The sequence below is a fragment of the Lissotriton vulgaris genome, chromosome 6, assembly GCF_964263255.1.
Source record: "Lissotriton vulgaris chromosome 6, aLisVul1.2, whole genome shotgun sequence".
Lineage (NCBI taxonomy): Eukaryota > Metazoa > Chordata > Amphibia > Caudata > Salamandridae > Lissotriton > Lissotriton vulgaris.
Genome location: NC_141694.1, coordinates 1,695,938,495 through 1,695,960,858, shown reverse-complemented (window position 1 = coordinate 1,695,960,858; position 22,364 = coordinate 1,695,938,495). Strand labels below are relative to the sequence as shown.

The 22,364-nt window shown below is 42.2% G+C and overlaps 1 protein-coding gene across 4 annotated transcripts in view; it reads left to right on the top strand.

Annotated features, from left to right (window-relative positions):
- The window catches only part of ESRRG (estrogen related receptor gamma), a 264,204-nt gene that overhangs the window by 159,841 nt on the left and 81,999 nt on the right, over positions 1-22,364 (top strand). For all 4 annotated transcript variants that reach the window (XM_086927905.1, XM_086927902.1, XM_086927903.1 and 1 more), the window contains one exon: positions 20,992-21,102. In XM_086927905.1, the coding sequence (XP_086784031.1) occupies positions 20,992-21,102 (111 nt within the window). The remainder of the gene's footprint in view (positions 1-20,991; positions 21,103-22,364) is intronic.

Sequence of the window (22,364 nt, the reverse complement as noted above, 5' to 3'; positions counted from 1 at the left end):
CAAACAAAGGTTTCCTACAGTGGCCACAGAACTCTCGTTCATGCGCAGTTGAATACCACTGCCTCACAGCTATGTGATGCTCAGATTTTATATTTCCATGCTTAGAAAATATATTGATTGAGATAGCGAGCAGCACGCTATAAATACAGCCTCATTTTATTGTCACTGTTTGTATTTTATCGCACATTTGGTTCCCCTTCCTCCCAAAGCGACAATCTCTTTTGAATTGAATGGAAATATATATAACTTCATCAATGGGTCCCAAACCAAAATGGTGGCTTCAAAATATGTTTTATGTTGACAGTTCAGGAGGTCATTTCGTAGAACACTTCCTAACTCAACCGCGGTGCAAATTCCGCCGCGGTGCGGGAGTGCTGAAGAGTGGGCGGGACCGCGTCAGCCAACGGACATGCACAGCACTAGCCAGGTAGTGCTTGCGACGTCCGTTGGCCGAAGCGTGGAGGGAATTGGTTAAACACATCATTCCATTCCATATCTTAAATCTGGAATAGCCTTGAGAATTAATTCTTGTGTTCCGAATTGGGGTATATCTTGCAGACATTTCTGAGCTTCCCATTGTTTATCTACCTCTGCTACTTTATTAATGAAGGTATTGACTGGCAAGCAAGACATCCGCCCGTTCAGGACTCAAATACTCCCTGTGTCTATGGCTATTCGGTGTCCTTTTGCTTTAAATGTAGCAGTGTTTCATGTACGCCCGGTACGATTGCATGCCTAAGAGACCCAGCAGCACAAGGGGATACATCACTGAAGATTAGATTATTTTACTCTACATCAGCAGTAGGTTCTGAGAGGTGACTCAACACTTTATTCATAAAATGTGATCAGTACCGCACAACAGGATGGGCGGGACCCGGCTTCAGCGTTCTGGAGTAGGCGTTTTCTTCATCTGCAGGTGTCCGTGTGATACCTCCTGCTGCATTTACTACACCGTGTCACAGCATATTTTCTTGTCTGATGAACACAACTGAAGTCACAAAATATACACAATGGTACAATTAGAGGTAAGACGAGAAACACTAGAAGATTATCCTTAGTGCAAAAAGCAATGGGGTTCAGTCATTCCAATTAACAAATGGAAAAAAACCTAAAGTACTTACCCACATAGAGATCGATGAACCTCTCCGAGCCAGCCAAATTTTAACAAGCATTTTGCGTACGACGTGCTATGTTTCACGCATACACGTCCAATTTTGGCTTATACATTTATTTGATGTTTCAGGTCCTAAATATTAGCAACTTACTAATGATTAACCTTGTTTTTTTAAACTTTATATTCTAAAAGATGAACAGAAAAACTTTAGTGCAAACGTTAAATCATTTTTCTTATATCATCAATTTATCTGTGTAATCACAATTCTTTTTGCCAATCATGGGCCCTTAGACCTCAGGCGTGGCCTAAAACAGTTATTACCAGTTCTTTAGACTTGTGCCTCCCACTTTCCTAGCAGATAAGGATTTCAGATGTGGCTGCAGGCTTTATTCATTTTACCAGCCCCTGTAAATTGCATGGTAACCACGGGCCATCCTTTTTCTTAAAACCGTGCTAATAATGCCCTTAGGTGAGGATTATCCGCTGAGCTACCTTACTCTTTCATCAGACTTTTCATGATTTCAAACAGCAAAGGGTCAAGATGGTGAAGGTATTTCAACTCTGCTATCTTGAATACTGAGACGTCCAGGTGGCGGAGGGAGACGTCAGCGGGCGAAGGCACTAAAATAGGGCTTGCTCTAGACTATTGCCTCCAGGCAAGTAGTGTCCAAAATCTGGTCATCATTGTTAGGGCGGAGGTTGATGCAGAGTGTCCAGCACCTTGGAGTTCGGATAGAGCAGAAAATTCTGCATTACCAAGTGGCCAGAGGCCTCCAAGACAAGTTGCAAAATGGAAAAGCTCATTGGACATCAGGGAGCAACAAATTACTGCAAGGAAATGGGATGGGCTGGCAAACCGCTAGCTTCCTAGGGTGATCAGTTTGGCTTTAGAGGGCAGTCCCATATGTTGAGTGAATAATTCTGGGGAGGGATCATAGTAAACTGCCTCCGCCATGGACGGAAATGAGGGTACATCAAACAACCTCAGTAGGTAAGGTTGAATATTCTTTCAATATCACAAAGGGCACAGAGATGGTGGATGCCCACTCGGAGGAGTGTGCCTGCCAGGCAGCAGAGGCATTGCTCACAAGAGTAAAAGGTTTCTGCTATCATGACAAAAAGCATGTGATGCAAGGTGCCAACTTGCTGCAAATGTCCTTTGCAGGAGAGAAGAAATTCAGCATTTGCCTGCAAGAACACCTCTCCCCTCTTGGTCCATAAACAGAACAAAAAAATGAGGGAACAGTTGCAGACCAAATTGTGACATAATTCCCTGTGCCTTGACCCAAAGTCCTTGTCAATGGGTCCTTTGCACTACCCCAAAGAATTCCTTGAATATGATCACATTGGAAACTAGGCCGAAAGCTGTTCCTTATTCCTGGGGAGTTTGAGGTTGTCTAAATGGAGAAGAGAGTAAGATGATTGGTTGAGTGTTTCCAGCTCACACTTTTCCTATGATGGTTGACAGGGAGAAAAACATGTCACTGATGAAAAAACGTATTTCTGAGATATGCACATGTTTCCGCTGCATGTGTGGAAGCTGAGCACTAGAACACAGGACAATGCTGACTGGCTACCATCACTATGTAGGATGCAAAAGACTGTTGATTATTGATTCATATACTTAGTATAGGTAAAAAGACCCTTAAACACCACTCAGGGAAGTAAGTCCTGATGCAACTGCCTCTGGTTTGCTATTGGCTGTCCATCGCTGTCAGCATGTTCCTCATCGCTTTTCCATGCACGCTTCCGTGCCACAGACAGCGCAGCGCCTGCTCCCACGCGAGGACCGCCAGCAGTGGCGCTTTCTTTCTGTTTTCAGCGACCAAAAATAAGTGCCGGCATGAGCTCATTTGCAGAGAGTGGAGCTGGCAGCCTTATCAGGAGGGGGGAAAGGCGAGCTGAAGATTAAAAGCTATTGCAGTGACAGAAGTCTTTATTAGGTCGGGCAGTAGTGGAATGTGGTGTACACAGGATAAAGTGACGGCACGGCGAGCATTTAGGCAAAACTAGAGCAGTGATCATGTTTGATGTTGCTCTCAGGCTCCGTGCCTTGGTGATCCAGTTGTCCCGCTACAAGCACAGCCTGGAGACGGAGTTATGTGGCGTGTGGTTTGTTGGGGGGGCGGGTTGCATCCATCAGGGGTAGGAGCTCATGCACAAATACGCCTGGGTGTCATTTCTTGTGTGGCAGAGCTACTGCAATCACAAAATATAAAGAAACAAATACTCTAGTAGAGACCTTTGCATTCCTGGCACAAACAGTCTAGTTCTGGAAAGGACAGGATTTTGCTCAGTTTCATATGTTCTAATTTTGCAACTCAACGATTCGGTGCTTGTTTGCTTCTCTTTTTAACGCACCAGAGAGCATTGGTTCATCAGGGTGAAGCAAGCCTGCCTCTCTCTGCACGGATCCAGTTTAAGGCCAGTGTCTAATTCACTGAGCCTGTTCCAAACTTACCATCAGTGCATTTTACTTTAAAGCATGAGGTGCACCTCGTGGATCCAACAGGGTAAGATCAAAGTCACATTTTGAGGATAACCGGTGGCTGTAAGTCCCATTTGAATGCAATGAGTACCAGTTTTTCGGTTTTGATTCTCTTGAAAATTTGACCTAGAACCAGTCCTCTGCACCAATATTGGACAACATTGATTTACACAAGAGCCTTAGAGATCCTTCAATTCCCTCTGCAGACGGGTGCAGTGAATGGCGGCACCCACCTGCCAGGGGATGTCTAGAGGGGGGTCCATAGGACCCCCTTCACCTCCTTCAGAGGGCTGCCATCAGGGGGCTCACTGACAGTGAGCCAGCTTTTAGGTGGCGCATTGTCATCGCACCTCCTAACAGCTTCTTTGCCACTGCGCCCACATCTATAATACGGCGCAGGCACAGAGGCAAAGAGATTCGCTCATATGCATGAGGCCACGCCCCCATGCAAATGAGGGAACTCCCTCTGATGATAGTGTTAATGCTATCATTGATCCAGCGCTATCTATATTACAGAAAGGGTCGTGCAAGCATCTACAGCCTTTTCTGTAACAACTTAGTGCACCGGGGTCGTGCAAAGTGGGCGCAAACGTACATTGCACCCCCCAGGGCACTTTGTATAAAACGGTTCCAGGTCTCATTTACTTGAGGCATTGACTTGAAGCATCAGACACGTGCTTCCGTCTTTTCTCCCTGGGTGGGCGATAAGTGCAGCTGTCACTGCAAGGGCAATGAAGCCATCTCATACCAATCCCAGGCATATGATAACATCTATCATGGCATTAGTACCTACAAGTGGATGTCTCTGTCCACATGACACATCGACTATCCTTCCTTTAGGGGTCCTGATAGATCTGGGAGGATGTATTGACCGATTGTGCATGTATGCCAACAGCTGTGATGCAATATGTTTTTATTATGGGGTCCTGTGGCTTTAAGTTGTCAGACCAGACTTGAACTGAACTGATCCAACCATGTGCCCATAATCTGATTGCAGCTCACCTTACCTGAACTCTGGACACTGCGCACTAAACCCTGGCTTTAAAATGGGGTTGCGGAGACAGCCACACGAGGCCAACTACAAGTACACCTCGAGCAGAGCATAATTGCTGGAGTTCCTGCACTGAGAATGAAACTGTGCACTAAACTCCTCCCAGAATTCATTTATCATGCATACTTTGAAGCTATTAGGGATGCATTTTACAAGGTCAAGAGATTTGTTTCTGGGGTATGTGGTGTATTTTTTTCCATAGGGACTCCAAAGCACCTTGAACAAGCACATATAAAGAAATCCCACACATAGGGTGTAGATGAAATCCAACACAGGACAGGCATTTATTTGATAAAGGCATTCATTGTTACTTTTTTCAGATTGTAAGGCATTTAAGGCAATATTTTAAAATGTTCTCTTTCCATTCTAAAAAGCAACATGAGGCTGCATAGATATATTTTCTGCCAACATGTGTTAGAATAAATCATCTCTGGTGTGGCGCTGCCGGTTTAAACGATAGGTTACATGATGCCTAATTTGTAGCGCTGTGACTACAAGATGATTTCTCTTCGGGAGAAGGAATGACTGCTTAGATGAACTCACAATAATTTGGAAAGCTGAGGCTATGAGTCCGCGCAGTGTCTGTGCTGATCCCACAGTCATCCAGTGGCTGTGCTGTTGGAACTGACCGCCGAATGATCCTCGTAGTTGAGTAGCGTTGTCCAGTATTGTGTTGTGACATGTCATGTTATGGTTCACCCATGAGCTAAATCAGGCAGGGTAGACCTGGCTTGGCAGTTCAGGCTGGACTATTCCCATGAGGCACAGGGTCAAGACTGATTTGCATATGGCTGGGTCTGAACTGAGGTGGCGAAGTGAGCTAAAGAACGATGATGGATTCAACCCAGATCTGTGACTGGGTGTGAGTGTCTGAAAAGTTTCAGCTCTCCGTCCATCATCTCCTTGTGTTTGCTAAATCAAAGGCAGTGCATCTAAAAAGTCAAAATCCCTCTATGCAATAAAACACCAACAGATACGATCAACCTCATGAAGTATTCTGACAAACAACATATGAAACAAACCGGTGCCCTCGTTATACAATGTGTCCTGAAGCCATACTGCTGTTCACAACAATAACTGTGCAGCCATTTATAATGTCTAATTTAGAACAAACAAAATGATGGACAACATGTTAATACTTGCCAGGCAATGGCACTTAATTTACAATCAAGGTATTGCAGGGCCCTGTTTGTTGTGCAGTATGTACAGAGTTAACATATGGGGCTCATTACTCTAAAGTGCTATTCAGGGAATCTCTCCCTCTCCGGGACTCCATTATTGTTAATGGGGTTTCTGCATGGAGCTCTGTCAACATTAATGATATCTGGATGCAGAACTCCCAGCACAGTGTCACCAAAGTATGGTTTAATGGAGTAATATGGCATATGGTTTTATTGGACACATTTCAAACCTTTAGAGGACAGCAGGTCCCACCTCGATGCAGATGCAAAGGTCCCATTTACATCAGTGCCAGCCTTGGAAGTTATACAAAGGCAGCCATGCCGCCGCACATGTGCAGATGGCATTTTTCCATTTTGGAGTTATATACAACGCATGAATAACATTTCAGCCTGGGTTTGCCTAATGCATCAATAGCAATTAGGACATAGAACATACATATGAAACCATATCTTTGAAAGATGAAAGCTGTCATGAGATTTGTCTGCGAGGCCACATCTAGGCGATTCTGGCTCTGTCATGTGTTGTGCTGCGTTTCCCTTTGTTTGTGGCACAACTGTGGCACTCTATGTTTGGTTCTCTTATTTTGTTGAAAGCTATGAAACAACTTCCCTAGTATCTGAAAAACATGACATCCCATTTCGATTCCAGGAATAAACTAAAAGCTTGGGTGCACTGTAAAGAGTCTACATTGGAAGATACGGATGGCTACAATATTTCCCTTCGATGTGTGCTTAGAAACCCTCTGGGATAACTGTGTACCTTATGAACATAAATTAAAATACAATGTAAATAATTTCAATATTGGTAAATTTAGCATTTAAGACCCTGGTCTAATGCCCATGCATTATTACTGCATCAAATTTTGCTCTGGGCTCTTCCTGAAGTCCAGAACAGGCTGACCCAATGTTAGCCTAGGCTTGATTGTGCAAGAACCGTACTAGTCGATAATCCTTTCTGCATTGTGTACTGATACTACTTTAACATGATTCCCTTTAGCAACATGGTCAAAATCCTCTATACAATAAATAATGCTTTGTACACCAACATCTGAGTTAAGACTTGTGTGTCCATGTTTGAAAGTATATTGACTCAATCATTCCTTTTGAGAATTGTACACCCTTAAGCATCCTATATCTTTCTAATGAGGATCAATTGACTTTTTCAAGAAAGGAACTGTTGGGGTAGAGGAAAATGTTAGTTATGGTTAGATACGGTCCCAACTCAGACATAGCATATGTGCTCTATATAGACGCATATACAGAACAGATTATTAGTGTTCCAGACTAGTATCTGGATTATTCTTATGGATTTATTTTTAAAGCTGTGCATAGGAATTTAAAACACATTTCCCGAACACAGCGCCCATAGCATAGCATTATCAGGCAATACGAATTTTAATATTTGTTCTAATATTCCATTGATCTCACTGCTTATACTGAAAGGCATTCTGTTCCATGGGCAGGGTCCAAATACATAGCCAAGGGACAAAAAGTGCAAAGACTGTGCCTTCCTTCGAGATTTACTCAAATTTAGCGACAGGGAGCAGACCCATGTGGGTTGGGGTCAGGGGTAAAGGAACAAATGGAGATAATCTTTAGTCCAGTTGACATCAAGCCAATTCTGCTTCCATATCTCACCTGACACACCATTATGATGGACTTTTCTTACAAAAGCACATCGCCTAGCTTATGCAAACCACATAGTTAAACATGCAAGCGTCACTGGGCTCAATTATTGTTTGGGAACAATTAGCAATAAAACAGGTCCTGGTTAAAGGAAGTAAGAAGTAAAACTTGCAATAAAAAAAGACTATTACAACAAATGCACATCGCAGTGCGCGCGTAATGTGGAATGGATCATTGAATCGTGGTCACTTGTATATTTTAATGGCTCTCTATCGTCTTGCTGTCTTGCTTTTTGTGTAGGATTGCTGTAAACACATAATGAGCACCAGACAGAAGACGAAAAGAGTACTTTAATTGGCCAACATTTTCAATATGGTTTTTTCCACTATGTTGTTCTGTTAGACTTGTGTTTGTGAAATTTGTGAATTTTCTAAGAATGAAGTTAAACATATACACATATGCGTTCCACATCGGCCAGTGTTTCAGAAAATTGCAGTTTAAAAACAATGTAATCAAGATAACACTTTTCTGTTTTTTTAAATTCTGATATTTCATTCTGCCCAAGAGAATAGGTCTGTGCATCTAATTTCTCAGTTTTACAAATTAATTTCTTGCTACCTATAAGTATGCTGCTTCAATCTGGAAATAGTTTGTGATCCATTTCTCCTTACTCTTCAACGGCAGCATTATATTTTATAATTGAACGATTAATCAAATGGTTTAGCAAACATATCAAATGTAATTTTAAAATATGACATGCAGGAAGACAATTCAAAATGTATCATTAAAGTGGCTAATGCAGCTATATAGATCAAGCATATAAGAAATAATTTACCATTACCTATATTCTCACTAAATGTAATATTTTATAATTATTAAACTTGATGAATTCTAAGAGAACGTTGCTCTACTGCCCCCAATTTACACTAGTATAGAGCAGTTTCAGGAATAAAAGCAAAAAAATATATTTTGGGGGATATGAGCACACACAGCATCCACGTCATCAAGCACGTAGTACGATTCCCCCTAGAATTAGTCTTCTTGAGTATTTTTTCCTTTTACCATCCATCAAACATATAATTATTTATACCTTACCATTCTTAAAATGTCTGTTATTGCTGCATTGTATCTTAATGTAAATGTTTTTCATTAGTACTGCATGGACATCATCTGATCGCGAACAGTGTTTATCCCTAAATGTAGTAAAATTGGTTTAAAAAAATAATAAGATTTCACGTAACATCTTTTTTTCCTTTATACCTAACAATAACTTATAAAGTACATGGTTAGGGCGAGTGACTACCGCTTAAAAATAGCAAACTTCCAATATCTTTTAAAGCTATGTCATTATCATTTTTAGCCTACACACAAAGCAACGTGAGGATGGAATTTCTTAGATAAAGGGCTCAGCTTCTGGATTTTATTTGTAGAGAGGGATTCTCAACCCTTTTTTGCAGCCTTTGTGTACGCTTCACGTGGGAGGTGGGTTGTATATGGACGGCTGCACTGAAATGAGAGCCGCCACTCGACCACATTGCAGCGCGTTGATGTATGGTCGCCAGGCCAATGCCTCTTCACCACAGGTTAGTGAGGCTTCAAATGGGGAGACCAGGAGCCGGCCGCCCAGCCAGTCAAATTACAGAATGCTGAAAAGGTCAAAGAAGCAGAGAGCATGCCACCATTATTTACAGAATATATGAGGCATCACGTTTCTGATGCCTTTCATTTTGTGACTAAGATTGTTACAAGAGCAAAACTGATGGATCAATTCCAGGGGCTGCGACTGTGCGGAACGCTGGAAATGGCGGACTTTGAGAAAATTGTCATGCTGATATTAAGGGAGCTCTAATGCTGTGCATGGGCAAATCTGTACCAATCTGTACCAATGGACTATGTTTTGGTGCACAGCACACACCATAATAAAAGCATGGGAAGGGTAGTTAGCAAATGCAAAGTGACACCACAGGAAGCACATTTAAAACTCTGCCTAGGCAGGAATATTTATGCATCTGATATATTCCTATAACCATTTTCTTTTTTGATAGATTTACAAAATGAAAACCTGCATTCATCTCTATATTGGTAGCGCAGCCTCAAGAGTGATACAGCTTTGACTCTAGACCACGAGTTCATATCCTAGCAAGCTTAACTCAGGCTCTCATCCTCCCAAGGCCAATTAACACAATAAAAATGAGTAATAAAAATCCATGCAAAATGTTCTTAACCCCTTCGCCGCAGCGCAAATTTTGCCGCGGTGCAGGGGTTGTGGGCGTGGTGCTCATGACAGCTCCCGGCCATCATGAGTCACGATAGGCATGTGCTCGTGACGGCCTGGAGTCGTCAGAACCCCGCCCACTGATTAATTCACCCGCACGGGACGGGAATTATTAGCGCGTGGGCGGAGCGGCAACTTTTTGACGGCTCCAGGCCGTCATGAGCACACGACTACCGTGACTCATGACGGACTGGAGCCGTCATGAGCACCGAAGTAGTTAAGAAAGCGCCTTCATCGTTATGCTTAGCCATATTCTCCACCTCTGAAAGTGTATTGCATTAGTTTCCGAAATGTATTTGTTCATTTCTGACACTGCACATTAGAACGTTTCTCAACATATAAGAGACATATTCACCTCTTTGAGGGACTTTCACAGTGATCATATGGCAAATCGTGGATGGGTGGATGCAGCCAAAGCGTGAAAAAATAACAAAATGTGTTTCAATACAGAGCTGTGTTAACATACTAGCAGTTGTCGTGGTGAAGTGAAAGGTGATGCCCCAGCTAAATAAAAGGGATGGTGATCCCTCCACAGACAGAGGCCCAGGCTTACTAACCCTTTGCACCAGGTTTCTGTAATGAAAGTGACACACACTGGCACAAAGTTTTGAATTGGGATTACTTTCCAGCTCAAATCTTGTTTTGTGCTCGAAGGAAGCCCTAAAGTAATATAAAGTAGCGTGCATCAAGGGAGTATAAAATGGGTGGCACCTGGGTTTTACCCTGAAACCACCCAGAATTTATGATGCAAAGCCCAATTTACTACCAAAGGTAGACAGGGCTTTGTACCAGAAAATGTACACCTCCTTGAGACAGGCATAATATTGGAAAAGGGTCTGTTTCTTCATTTTTTCTATTCTTTATGCATGCTGTATTGTACAGCGCTATGGCACAAGGGTGTGGGAGTGGCACAAGGCAGCCTGATGCACAGCAGCGCAGAGAGACAGAAAAACTAGATACTACTTTTAAAGATATGGGGCTGTTCAGCTAACTCCCTTGCAGCGCAGGAACTTTGGTCTTCACATCAAAGATGTGCGACCACACAGCATAGCTCCATTTCCACTGCCCTTACAATGGGGCACCTTTGAGTTCTGGATACATGGATTCATTATAGCATCCCAAGATCTGTGGCAAGTTCTAGGGCATCTAACAGGCACACATTGCCTTTTGCATTCTTGGAACAATCCCGGTCCTAGTCTCTTCACATCTTGGAAGTCTTTTTCTTTCACTTCGTCATGGACGCATTGCTGCAGACTGTTCTGACCATATTTCAAAATGTCGCTTCTTAAAAACAAAAAAACACTAACCTGCACAAAAATCGCACTCATATTACCCCTAGATCATATACGCATCAAAAACCACTAACCTCGAAACCCTCAAAACACAAAGTTGCCTACGAAGGACATAGGTATGTGTGAAAATATTACATCACAAGTTTACCCTGAGCCCTTGAGGGGATGAAACTCACAGCTTAAACTAAGCCATGATCTATACTACTTTTTTTCCTAAAAGCCTCCTATCGTAAAAAAATGACAGGTAGCCAGTACTGGGCTTCGGCACTGATTGGCCTTGTCTTTTTACACTCATGGGGCACCCTTTTCATTCTGCCGCCTTCTCTTTTGTTCTGCTCCCTCTCTTATTTCCTCTCCTACTCTTCTAAGTTTATTTTCACCTGTGTTCTTGCTGTCTCCTCCTACACTAATAAATGTCCAATTTCTATGATCCACACCCATAAATATGCACGCAACACCAGCAGTTCTCGTGTCCACGTGTGGGATCCACACCCATAAATATGCAGGCAACACCAGCACTCCTCGTGCCCACGTGTCAGGCAAACTGAGCGTCACTGTGTCAAAGCATTGCACCAGTGATCCAATGTTGGGTGTCTGGCTTGGCCCTTTATATGACACTGATACCCCTTCCTTGGTGGCATCCTCTCCCCCACTGCTCTTTGAGCAGTGCAGAAAAAGAAAATGATAGTAACAAGACATTATTATCATGTTATTTTTCAGTGCCAATCAAAGCCATGTTAGGGCAGGGTGGGGCATGCCATCAGAGGGAGCAGGAGTGGTTTGCACTTCACTAGGGAGGCATCTTGGACCAGGCAAACCGTCATGCGCACTTAGCTTGCCGGTTCTCCACCGGGCTGTGTGGCACAGCCCGGTGGAGAACACGCCCAGGCTCCCAGGCACTGCCTGAGCAGTAAAACAGGCTGCTCAGACCAATCACAACGCTGCATCAGTAGCGTTGTCATTGGCTGGGAGTGTCTGGGAGCCTGGGTGCTTCCAGTCCTGCCAGCAGAGTGAGGACGGAGGAGAGGCGTCCAGCAGCGGCAGAAAGCTTATTTTTTATTTTTTTCACCTTTTGCCCCCATCACCCTCTGTCCGAGGCAGCCCCCACTGGAATAAAGCCTGAATCTTGGGGGCACAGTAAGTTAATCTGTGTTAAGCCATCATGCAAATGCATTCATGAAGTCTTATTTATGACATGAAGATCCAACATATAGTAAAAGTATGTGAATTCCTGTTGATCTTTAGTCGCATGAATTGTGATATTCATGTTAGTCCATTATTAACATTCTGTTTTCTTGCACTATTTAGCATGCTAACTATGCACGATCATTGTGAGAGCATCTTGCCATGGGTTTTCTCTGATGGCTCTGTGGTTAACCGATGTAATAGCGCACACAAGTCCTGGGTGATGTAATTCCAGCTGCAGTACTAGTAATAGGAGATCGCCAACCAGGCGCCCATTAATCATACAAGTATTAGCCTGCTAACAGATGCAAGGAACTGCAGGCAAGATAACACATCACCTCTCTGCACAGTGATAGTGTTACACAAGGAACAGATGAGGTGACTTTTGTTTATGCTGCATTGTATCTCTTGCGGATGTTGTGTAGAGGCATGCATAGCCAGCCCCAGACTACATACACCATTACAGACCAAGGCTCTGTGATTTGTGAATGTCACCACAATCCTGAGGTGGCATTGCAGGGCCATATTAAACATTGATCTTTATGTATTTTTACATAACTTTTTTTTTATTTCGGGACAGTTAGTTTGAAAAATGTGTTTTTATAAAGATTTATATGAAATGATTGACTGTAGTTAAAAAAAGAAATAATAATTATGTAGTTAAGAATGTAGTATTTTATAAAAGTAATATTTTCTTTTTAAAAAATACATACGGTCTGTATAAGAAGGGTATCTGTGTGGTTGCTCTATGCAAGGTGCAGCTAACAATGGGCACTGATTGGAATTAGAATGTTCGGGTTTTTGTACCTTTCATGAAGAGATTGCTAATTAAACATTAGACAGTGGTAAAGCTCTGCAGATTCTTAAAGCGACATGACTGTTCCACACATGTAAGGCCTATTTAATGAAAAGTATCTTACTGAAACCGATTTAATCACTTGGGTTTTAATTCAAGTCAAATACCCTTCACTACTTAAATGCTTAAAATACTTAAAATACCCCAGCATGACCAAATCAAAGCCTTGCAACTTCTCAAGAGTAATGAAAGGATGCCTGACAACTATCTATAATACCAGTAACTAGTTCCACACTATCTTCACCATATCCACTCATATATGCAGTGTGTGTGCACATGGGTGTTTGTGTGTGTGAGTGTGTGTGTCTGTGCGTGGGTATGAGTGTTTGTGTGTGAGTGTTTGTGTGTGTGTGTTTCGCTGTATGTGTGAGTGTGTGTGCATGTGTGTACACACCTGATTATTTAAAGTTACCAAACAGGTGACTTTTTGTAGGCTAACTGGAAATACTGTCAGAATCTAATAGATAACATTAAGAAGCAATAGCAACGTGAAAGGTGTATCTGAACTCAACTGAAATTGTGCCCATAGCAGTAGACTGAGATGACAATTCTTCCAAATTGCTGGTAGTTCTTGACATATCGGAAACCAAAGAACAGAAAACTATAGATGTGTGGACAAAATATCTCAACTGCAAGGTAAATGAACTTTCTGCACCAAACACAGTAGACATCAGCAAAGAGGAGTCAGAGTTAATGAAGAGAAGGAAGCATATCATACACCTGTCTGCCCCTCAAAAGCAACCAGATATGCAACATGGAGAATTCTTTGGCTTTTCCATTCTTCATACAGTTGAGACTGGTGTAAGTGCATGATAATCCCAACACAAGGTAAGAGGTTAAGCCAACGTAGGATTCTACCACTACAATCTCCATTATACACCCATATCACACCAACAGTGGAGATGGTTACCTCAATACCACGCCTTTGCGACTCATGCAAATGGCGGCCTGCGCCGGAGCACTCCGCGGTCCTCCAGCGTGTGGCCTTAGAAAGGAGCGCATCAACACCAAGGACATCGCACCGCAGTGGTCACCACTTTGTTTTCTTTATTAAGCAAACTATCAATACGAGCAGGAAGAGTCTGGGACGATGTAACCACAGTGCTATAAAATATTTCTACCCACAAAATGGACATTACTTCTTTGGTATCCAAGCCAGGAGGAAATTAATATTTTACATGAAGCAATTTATTTAGCTATAATCATATATTGTAATGGGATGACAGCCTCGCCACAGAAACGTATTAAAGCTTTTTGACATCCTATTATTTATGCCTGCTGTGCAGTGAAAACGTTGCTGGAAACAGGATACATGCTATATTCCGATAGCTCACTCTTCTGCCTGAGCTCTAGGCTTCTCGCGCGTGTGTCACCAGCTGCTCCGCGCCAGGCAACTTCTTATAGAGTATGGCAGTGCCCTCCAGGCCAAACACATAGCATGGGTTCATTTTTTCACATCTAAATGCCAGGTAAATATTCGTATTATGGGTTAAATAACTGCCCCAAAGAGAAGAGGCAGAAAGAAGCTAGGATCACGAACTATTAGCTTTCAAGACATGCGACTGTAGAGCGGACGAACGCCAGCGCTCTACTCTATAAGCCGTGGACGGTGGACGGTGGAGTAGCACGGGTAACATTTATAGAGAAAAATATTTCACTAATAGGAAATAAATGTATGGTGTGCAACACAAATACCACTACTGTAGGTGAATTTACCTATTTGTTTATAAAATGTCTATAAAAAAACACTTTAAAAAAAAATGTTTTATTGTTGGCTTGCAAAAAGAGCACCTAATATTCCTGTTGATTTTGAAGGCATGAAGGGCCCATGGTGACCAAGCCCCGTCCCACTGGGTGAGAAGCCTCACCAGCAAGGGATGAATGGATGTCATGCAGATGGTAAATCTTTTAGCAAAAGTGCAAAAAATGCACTAGATGGCTAACTAGACTAAACCACCAACTGAGAAATAGGTAATCACATACTTAACTTCACAGAGATGCATTTTAGTTATGATAAAGCTTCTCCGTTAATTTACCGCAACACCGTGAAATATCTTTATGTACTGTTCACACCAAAGCAAATATTTAAAATACACTGTCACGTGGTATATGCAGTGCCCATCACGGTCCATAGAATGCTTCTAGGAGAAGCTCAACAGTGGTTTATCTTGCCCCAGCAGCTATATCATGAGGTCTTCTAGCCGCGTTCCACTGGAGGCACTGGGCTCAGTTTGTAATAAAAGCTGTATGGCACTCAGTGTCACTTTACTATAGCTAATAAATATTACACCCATTTCCCAGTCTGCTAAGCAGCAAAGACACCCACGGAAGAGAAGTAAACATACTTTGGGTGACCAGCAGCAATTGCTGATTCCTGACTAATGGTCTGCTGAGTCTGCTCAGTGCTGATTCCCCGCTATTGTCTCTCCACGACTGATTATTATTGAGTCCCCACTAATGTCCTGCCTCGGTCTGCTGATTTCTTAACGTGGCTTATGTCTTGTCCAAGTCAACCCAGTGCCCCGTGGTGCCCTTTGCTGATTCCTGGCCAACGTCCTGTCCGAGTCACCCATTCACCAGGCTGAACCTGTTCATCATCTGACCTCAAATAACCTCTTCTGAAGTAGCATGCATATATTTTGCCCTGTTACAGTTCATTATATGTTTATTTATCCTGAAACCACTGAGTTCTGCTTGCTATGCAATTTGACATAAATGTGCTACATTTTAAATCTTTTTTAAAATAAATATAAAAATACTTGGTTAAAATGGAGCAGGACTTTTGGGTTCGCAGACGTGGCAACCAAAACTTCACCAACGTATACAAGAACATTTGCAAAAGGTGAAGTTCCTGACTTTGTGACTGAAAAAACTATTTCCCACATCCATCTTTTCATGTGAATAGCTCATTGAATGTGTGGCAAAAGAGATTTGAGGATCAAAGACAATTTTAAAAAGTGCTATATATGTTAAAATTTAAGTAAACATTTGTATTAAATCGATGGTGGAATTATGGGCAGTAATCAAAGGAGTAGGAGAAGAAATAGGTATAGGTACCTATTTAAGTACAGATCAAGGAAGATCCCAATAATATTGTTTAAATTGACAGAATTTGAATCCTTTGATCTCTTCCTGAGCACCAAGCTCACCCCTCTGCCACATGCCTGATGACCAACAAGGGCAGATCATGCTGGTCAACAAAAGACCATACTGTGAGTCCTGATCCTTGAAAACCGCGCTCTCTTGAAATACCGCATACGCGCAGTCATTGAGCATCAAGGTGTCACCGGAGAAATATTTAATACTGTTCTTTTCCACCAGGATGCCGGGATCCTGATTCATGCTCCTGATGCTTCACAGTCGGATTACTGCGATGCACTTTATTTCGACCTCGCCATATCTCTTGCAAATCATTTGCAAATGGCCCAGAAGTTAGCAGCCAGGCTGCTTAACTATTACTGTTGTCACCGCATATCTCTCCAATCCTTTACAAGCTTCATTGGTTGCCGGTGTGATCCGGCATCACATAGCATATGAGATGCCGCTTTGACCTTCAAGGCTTACCACATCCTTGTGTCTCTCTCTTTGTAGATTGCTTTTTATCAACAGAGCTGCCTCACTGTTATTCTGGGACACTGCATTAGTTTATTGACGCATTTCTAATTTGCAGATATTATCAAACCTCCAAAAATGTATGCGATACAAAATAAGGACTGAACCCATGCGTATGTTGTTGGGTAAATTATGCAAATGACAGTTGTTTTCTTTATCTTGTGCATAGTCAGTTGATGAATATATATATATATATATATATATATATATATATATATATATATATATATATAACAGAAAAGGGGAGCTCTGGGATTATCCTTGTTTAAGTATTTATGCTTTGCCAATTTCGTATGGATCAATATAAATATTTTGTTTTGCTCATTCGAAGTCTGTTACGCCAAAGCATTATTAAATAGAAAGCAACATAACCTAAGCATCTACAACTTAAGCAAAGCAATACAGATTTTTTTATCAAGACGATCAGTGTCCACCAGGAATAAAATAAATGGCTCACAAGTGTTCTATTCTCTGCTACATGAATATAAAACAGAATAAATACAGAGATAATTAAATGGATTCGATCAAAGTAGAGGAGTATATTTTATTTAAGACCTGAACAAATCACCTGAGGCAAAGAAAATGAGAGAAGAAGATACACGACATATTAAGCAAAAGAGCAATAGGTTTTTGGGTTGTTAGTTACTAAGGTGTAGAGCACGTCCAGTGAAAGACACCCATCCACCAGTACCTCAAAGTCTATTTTCTGGTAAAGTATCTAAGCGATTAATTAGTGAAATATTGTGCTTGGTGAACCTCAATATGATAATTGCTCAAGCTATTTTCACTGTGGTTAGTAGCTCAAAATCACCGCTTGCAAACAAAGCATTTCGTGACAACAGAGATCATCACGTACAAAGGCCAAAGACTAGACTCTGCAATAACAATTGATCAATTTGCAAAGGTGATCAGAGAAGTGAACTACTATGACACCCTTGTAAAGGCCACTTGTTTACTCTTGTCTAATGAAGCCTTACGCATAGCGTATAATGCTTCCTGGGAAACGGATGAACCCATATGCAGTACATACCAACAATTCACAACACTAAAACCATGTTCTTTCCACAGAACAAAAATAAAATATGTTACTCAACACTAAAATATCTGCTGTGTCATCCAAGTGTTTACCACCGTATAGGTGGTCATAACCATCGATAACACTGTTGTAGTGCCACTGAATACCGCAAGAAGTGTATTATCTTCTGCATAACAAACATTAATCAATACACCAACACCCACACCTTTCTCCACATACCTAGACTCTCCAGAGTTGGCTCAATGGAAACAGGATGCCTGAAACCAGACTCACTAATACATTTTACAATCATCTCAACCTGCAAGACTTCAGAAAACTATGTGGTGGTCACCTCGTCTCCCATCACCGCAGTGTCCACACAGAGTCCAACATTTGTGTGGTGCTTTGCACACATAGTGCGGATTTGGCATGAATAAACTGCAGTTTTAATGCTGCGGTGATCCTTTGCTGGGTCTTGCGTGCTGAGAGGGACTGGCTTGCGATCGGCTGGCCTAGGTGTGGAAATATTGGTCGGAAACATAAATTCCAGCCACAGCATATCTCAGCCCCTAAATCCCCTCTACTTCAAATCAGAGCTTTTGCTAGGAATGGATTCCTTCTTCATACAATTCCCCTGCTCCTCAACCTCCCTCCATACTTACTCAGCTAACTTGTCTTGAAAATGTGCAGTATACCACACTACGTATGATGCAAATGTAGGAATACTTATTTTATTTATATTCTTCTCCACAGGGAAGCATTTTCTCTGCTGATAAAACACTTCAAAGCCCCCGAGACAGTTGTGGACTGCCCTTCTCATTCTGCCCTTCTCACACAGATCCTTAAAAATGGTTGCAAGTACATTTACGAGTGTTTCGAGGGTGGGGGTGGCCCTACAAAATATTTGTGGATGCCCACAAATGCACAACTTTGTAGGTGTTTCGTGCCTCAGACATGGCTGTCTTGCTCCTCTGATACTCCCCTATACTTCCCCAGCCCTAAATTTACAAGCACTGAAAATACGTCACAGTGCCAGTTTCTAAGGCATCATAACTGTCAAAAAAGAGCCCTCAGTTCGAGTTGTAATGTTCCTATAAAGCGGGACGCGAAATCATAATTCTTTTTTTGAGTCCTGAAGTTCTATCTATTTGCTTGTGCCAAAGAGATTGTGACAACAGCTATCACTGAAGCAGTGTTAGGAAACAGAGGAAGATTTGTTTACCTGAAAATAGCTTATGAAAAATATATTTTTATGTGATGCGTGGGCATTAGGCTGTGTTTTTCCATAATGTAAATAGAATGAAATAGCTTTGGGAAGCCCAGAATATGATAAAAGGCAAGGGTTTTCAGAAGCAGGTTTCTGCTCACCGAGTAATGTGTTTAATAATGCTGATCAGCACCAGGAGACCCCCACTCTGCAGGCCTCGCGCACTAATTGTACATTCAGCTGCCGAGCGCGAGAGCTTTAATGTTAGTCGTGCCTTTTATCTCTCTGGATAACTTAGGACTTAGGGTAGTTGTTTGAAAAAACAAACGCCTGTCTAATGGGTGTGCTGTTCATCCCGCCTCATGCGTGAAGCTTTAGTTTCACCTCAGCAGAAGGTTTGTTCCTCCCAATGCACAGTGAAGTGATCGCAGGAGCTGTCAGACCAGCACCAGGGGTGCACCAAAGGCCACTGAGGGGGGGCCAGCCTGCAGTGGCCCCATCCACTCTAAGGTCTAAGAATGGAGTGGAGATATGGGAGACTTGGGGGCCCATCGCCACATTCTGCAGGGGAGCCACACCATTTTGCGTTACAGCACTAGCTACCACCTCCTTCTTTTATCTCGCCACATTCTCACTGTTAGTGCACGAGCAATACCTGGCTGCCTTGGATCTATGATGGTGATTTATTTGTGCTTGTCTGCATTGCAGAATTACCAGCCATCCCACTTTTTTTTTTTTTTGTAATTTATTATTGTAGAAAAATATATATTTACATGGAGCATAACATACACATGGGTGGAGGAAGAGGAAAAAGAGAAAAGGGGTGAAAGAGAAAAAGAAAACGCCCGGGGGGGGGGGGGGGGGGGGGAGGGGAGGGGATGTGGGGAGGAAGAGAAAAGGGGTGAAAGAGAAAAAGAAAAAGAAATAAATAAATAAAACACCCGGGGGGGGGGGGGGGGAGGATTCGCTTCCAGCTTTCAGTCTTATTGGAGTTAGTCCGATTGCCAGTCTTCCGAGTTCTACTTGTCATTGGGGTCCTCCGTCCCTTTGTCTTGCTTGGTTGTCATCCTTGGTCCCACGCCCCGGAAGATAGAGAGAGAGAGAGAGAAGAAGAAGAGGGAGAAGAAGGAAGGAGCGGAAGGAGTTTGATAAACCATGTAGATTAGCTAGAGTAAAATGCTAATACATTGTAAGTCTAAGTACAGGACCCGAGGAATACCCGATATGAACATACCTCAGTGTGTGGAAATGTACAGGTGCCATATTACTACACTTCTGCAAGTGTGAACCGGGGAAATGGAGAATGCGAAAATCAGAGTTTCCGTGCATGGGTTTTTCCTCAGCGTGGGTCATTTTCCCACAAAGATTTCACCAGGTCTTTGCTGGTGAAATCTGCAAGGATAAAAACATTGAGTGTGGTTTTCTTGCACTACTTGTAATTCTGAGTCTGAGTGTAACTCCCATTCCTAGCTGAATCAGAATCACCACCTTACTCAGAATGAGGGCCCCAGAGATAACAAAAAGCTCATTGACAGTGGGGCGCACTTTTGAGATATGACAGCAGTGGTCAACCGTGCCATATATCTAGCATTGATGAAGCCTTTTTAACTTATTTTGAACCTCAGGAGTTGTTCTTACCAATTACATGTTTAAAAGGCTCATCCAAATCCAATATCGGAATATGCATGAGGGTGTGGCATATATAGCCACTCACAAGGTGTGTGCGACCCATAACAGTCTAAGAGAAGGGGTTTATCCACTGAGAAAATATTTGTGCAGTAGTTTTCTAAAATCCGTCACCAAGAATTCGAAACAAAGCATCTGTAAAAGTGATATTACCCTTTATTTAAAAATGAATGTAGTAGTCTTTCTTCCATGACATGTTAGTCTATTTTTGACAGTGTTTGAAAATTAGAATATCCCTTACTATCAAGATACCAAAAGCACGTGCAACATTTCTATACCTTTACTAAGCATGTGTATCCCTTTTAATGTATACGTAAAAACATATGATCAACAACTTCATGGAAACAGAGAAAACTATCAATTTATTGTATTGCTCTAAACATTTTTTTTCTGTGCATTCCAGGGGTTCGTCTGGACCGAGTGCGCGGAGGCCGTCAGAAGTACAAGCGCAGAATAGATGCAGAAAACAGCCCCTACCTGAATCCGCAGCTAGTTCAGCCGGCCAAAAAACCATGTGAGTATATACGATACTGCAGGCGGTCTTCAGATTATGCATATCACACCCAGAGAGGACAGGCCATAGCTCTTAGCATCACTTGACGTAAGGTCACGTGGCAATACCTTGTTTTGCGCTTGTCCTTTTTTGTGATAAGTGCTCTGTAAACCTAAGTTACAGGAGTATGAGTAATTCTCAGGTACATTAACGCAGCAGAAGGTGAGCATAAATGCATTTGTGTCTTTGAGTCCCTAGCTTTCGATGGCATTCTAAAGGATTTTACAGATTTTCTGATTCAATGAGTTTGTTGTTGCTGATAACGGTTGTGCCACAGTGGTTAATTTGGAAAAAACATAAGTGCCGGGGCTCCCTTCAGGAGGCAGCTTGCACCAGTCTGGTTCTCCTGTTAGCGCTGCCTAAAATAGAACCAATTACTAACCTTAAAAGTGGGGAGAGGGTGTGGTGTAATAGCCAGAGCTGCTGACTTCAGAGCTGGGGAACCAGATTTGAGTCTGTGTGTCGGCTCAACAACCTGTGATTCTGGGCAAATCACTTAATCTCCCTGTGCATAAATGAATGTGTCCTCAACTGACGCTCTTGAAAAGTGCTAGTGTTGATGTTTAATAGCTGGTGCTGTGTACCAGAAAACACTGGCTCAAATTAAGCACTGATGTGCCTTACTGTCTTGAGTATGGTAAAACAATGCCAAGCAGGCAACTTGTGATTATTTTGTATGTGAGAGCATACCTTGTATAGCATTTCTGCAAGAATCACTCAACAACAGCAAAAAAAGGGGTACAAAATATTTAAAAATGGATAGTTTCCAATATTAAAGCAAGGCATAAGTCATAATTTTCATTCACCCATCACATATTTCTCTTAGTTTTTATGAAAAATACATAAAATACATGTAAAAAATATCATTATGGCACAACTCGAATATCAAGCTCGAGTAGTCAGTTCATTTCAGGTAATTCTATGGAGCATTTTTGCTTTCTTTGGGAACCATCAGTGTTCGTCAGTCTATAAATCCATTCTCTCTGGGAATTAAGTAGTAGTGTAGAGGAGTTTGGACAACAGCCCCAGCCAATCACTGTCTGCAGTACCATTGGCCACATTTCATAGAGCTCCACTCAGGTCTGCTTTGAAAGGCAGAGTATTGCTACTGTGTCTGTAGTTCTGCCCTTTGCAAAGTACGGTTAATAACATCCATGTAGAAGGGAAGGCGAACAGCATACAAAGTAACAGAACATCTCCAGGTTCTCAGACAGAGCAGCTCT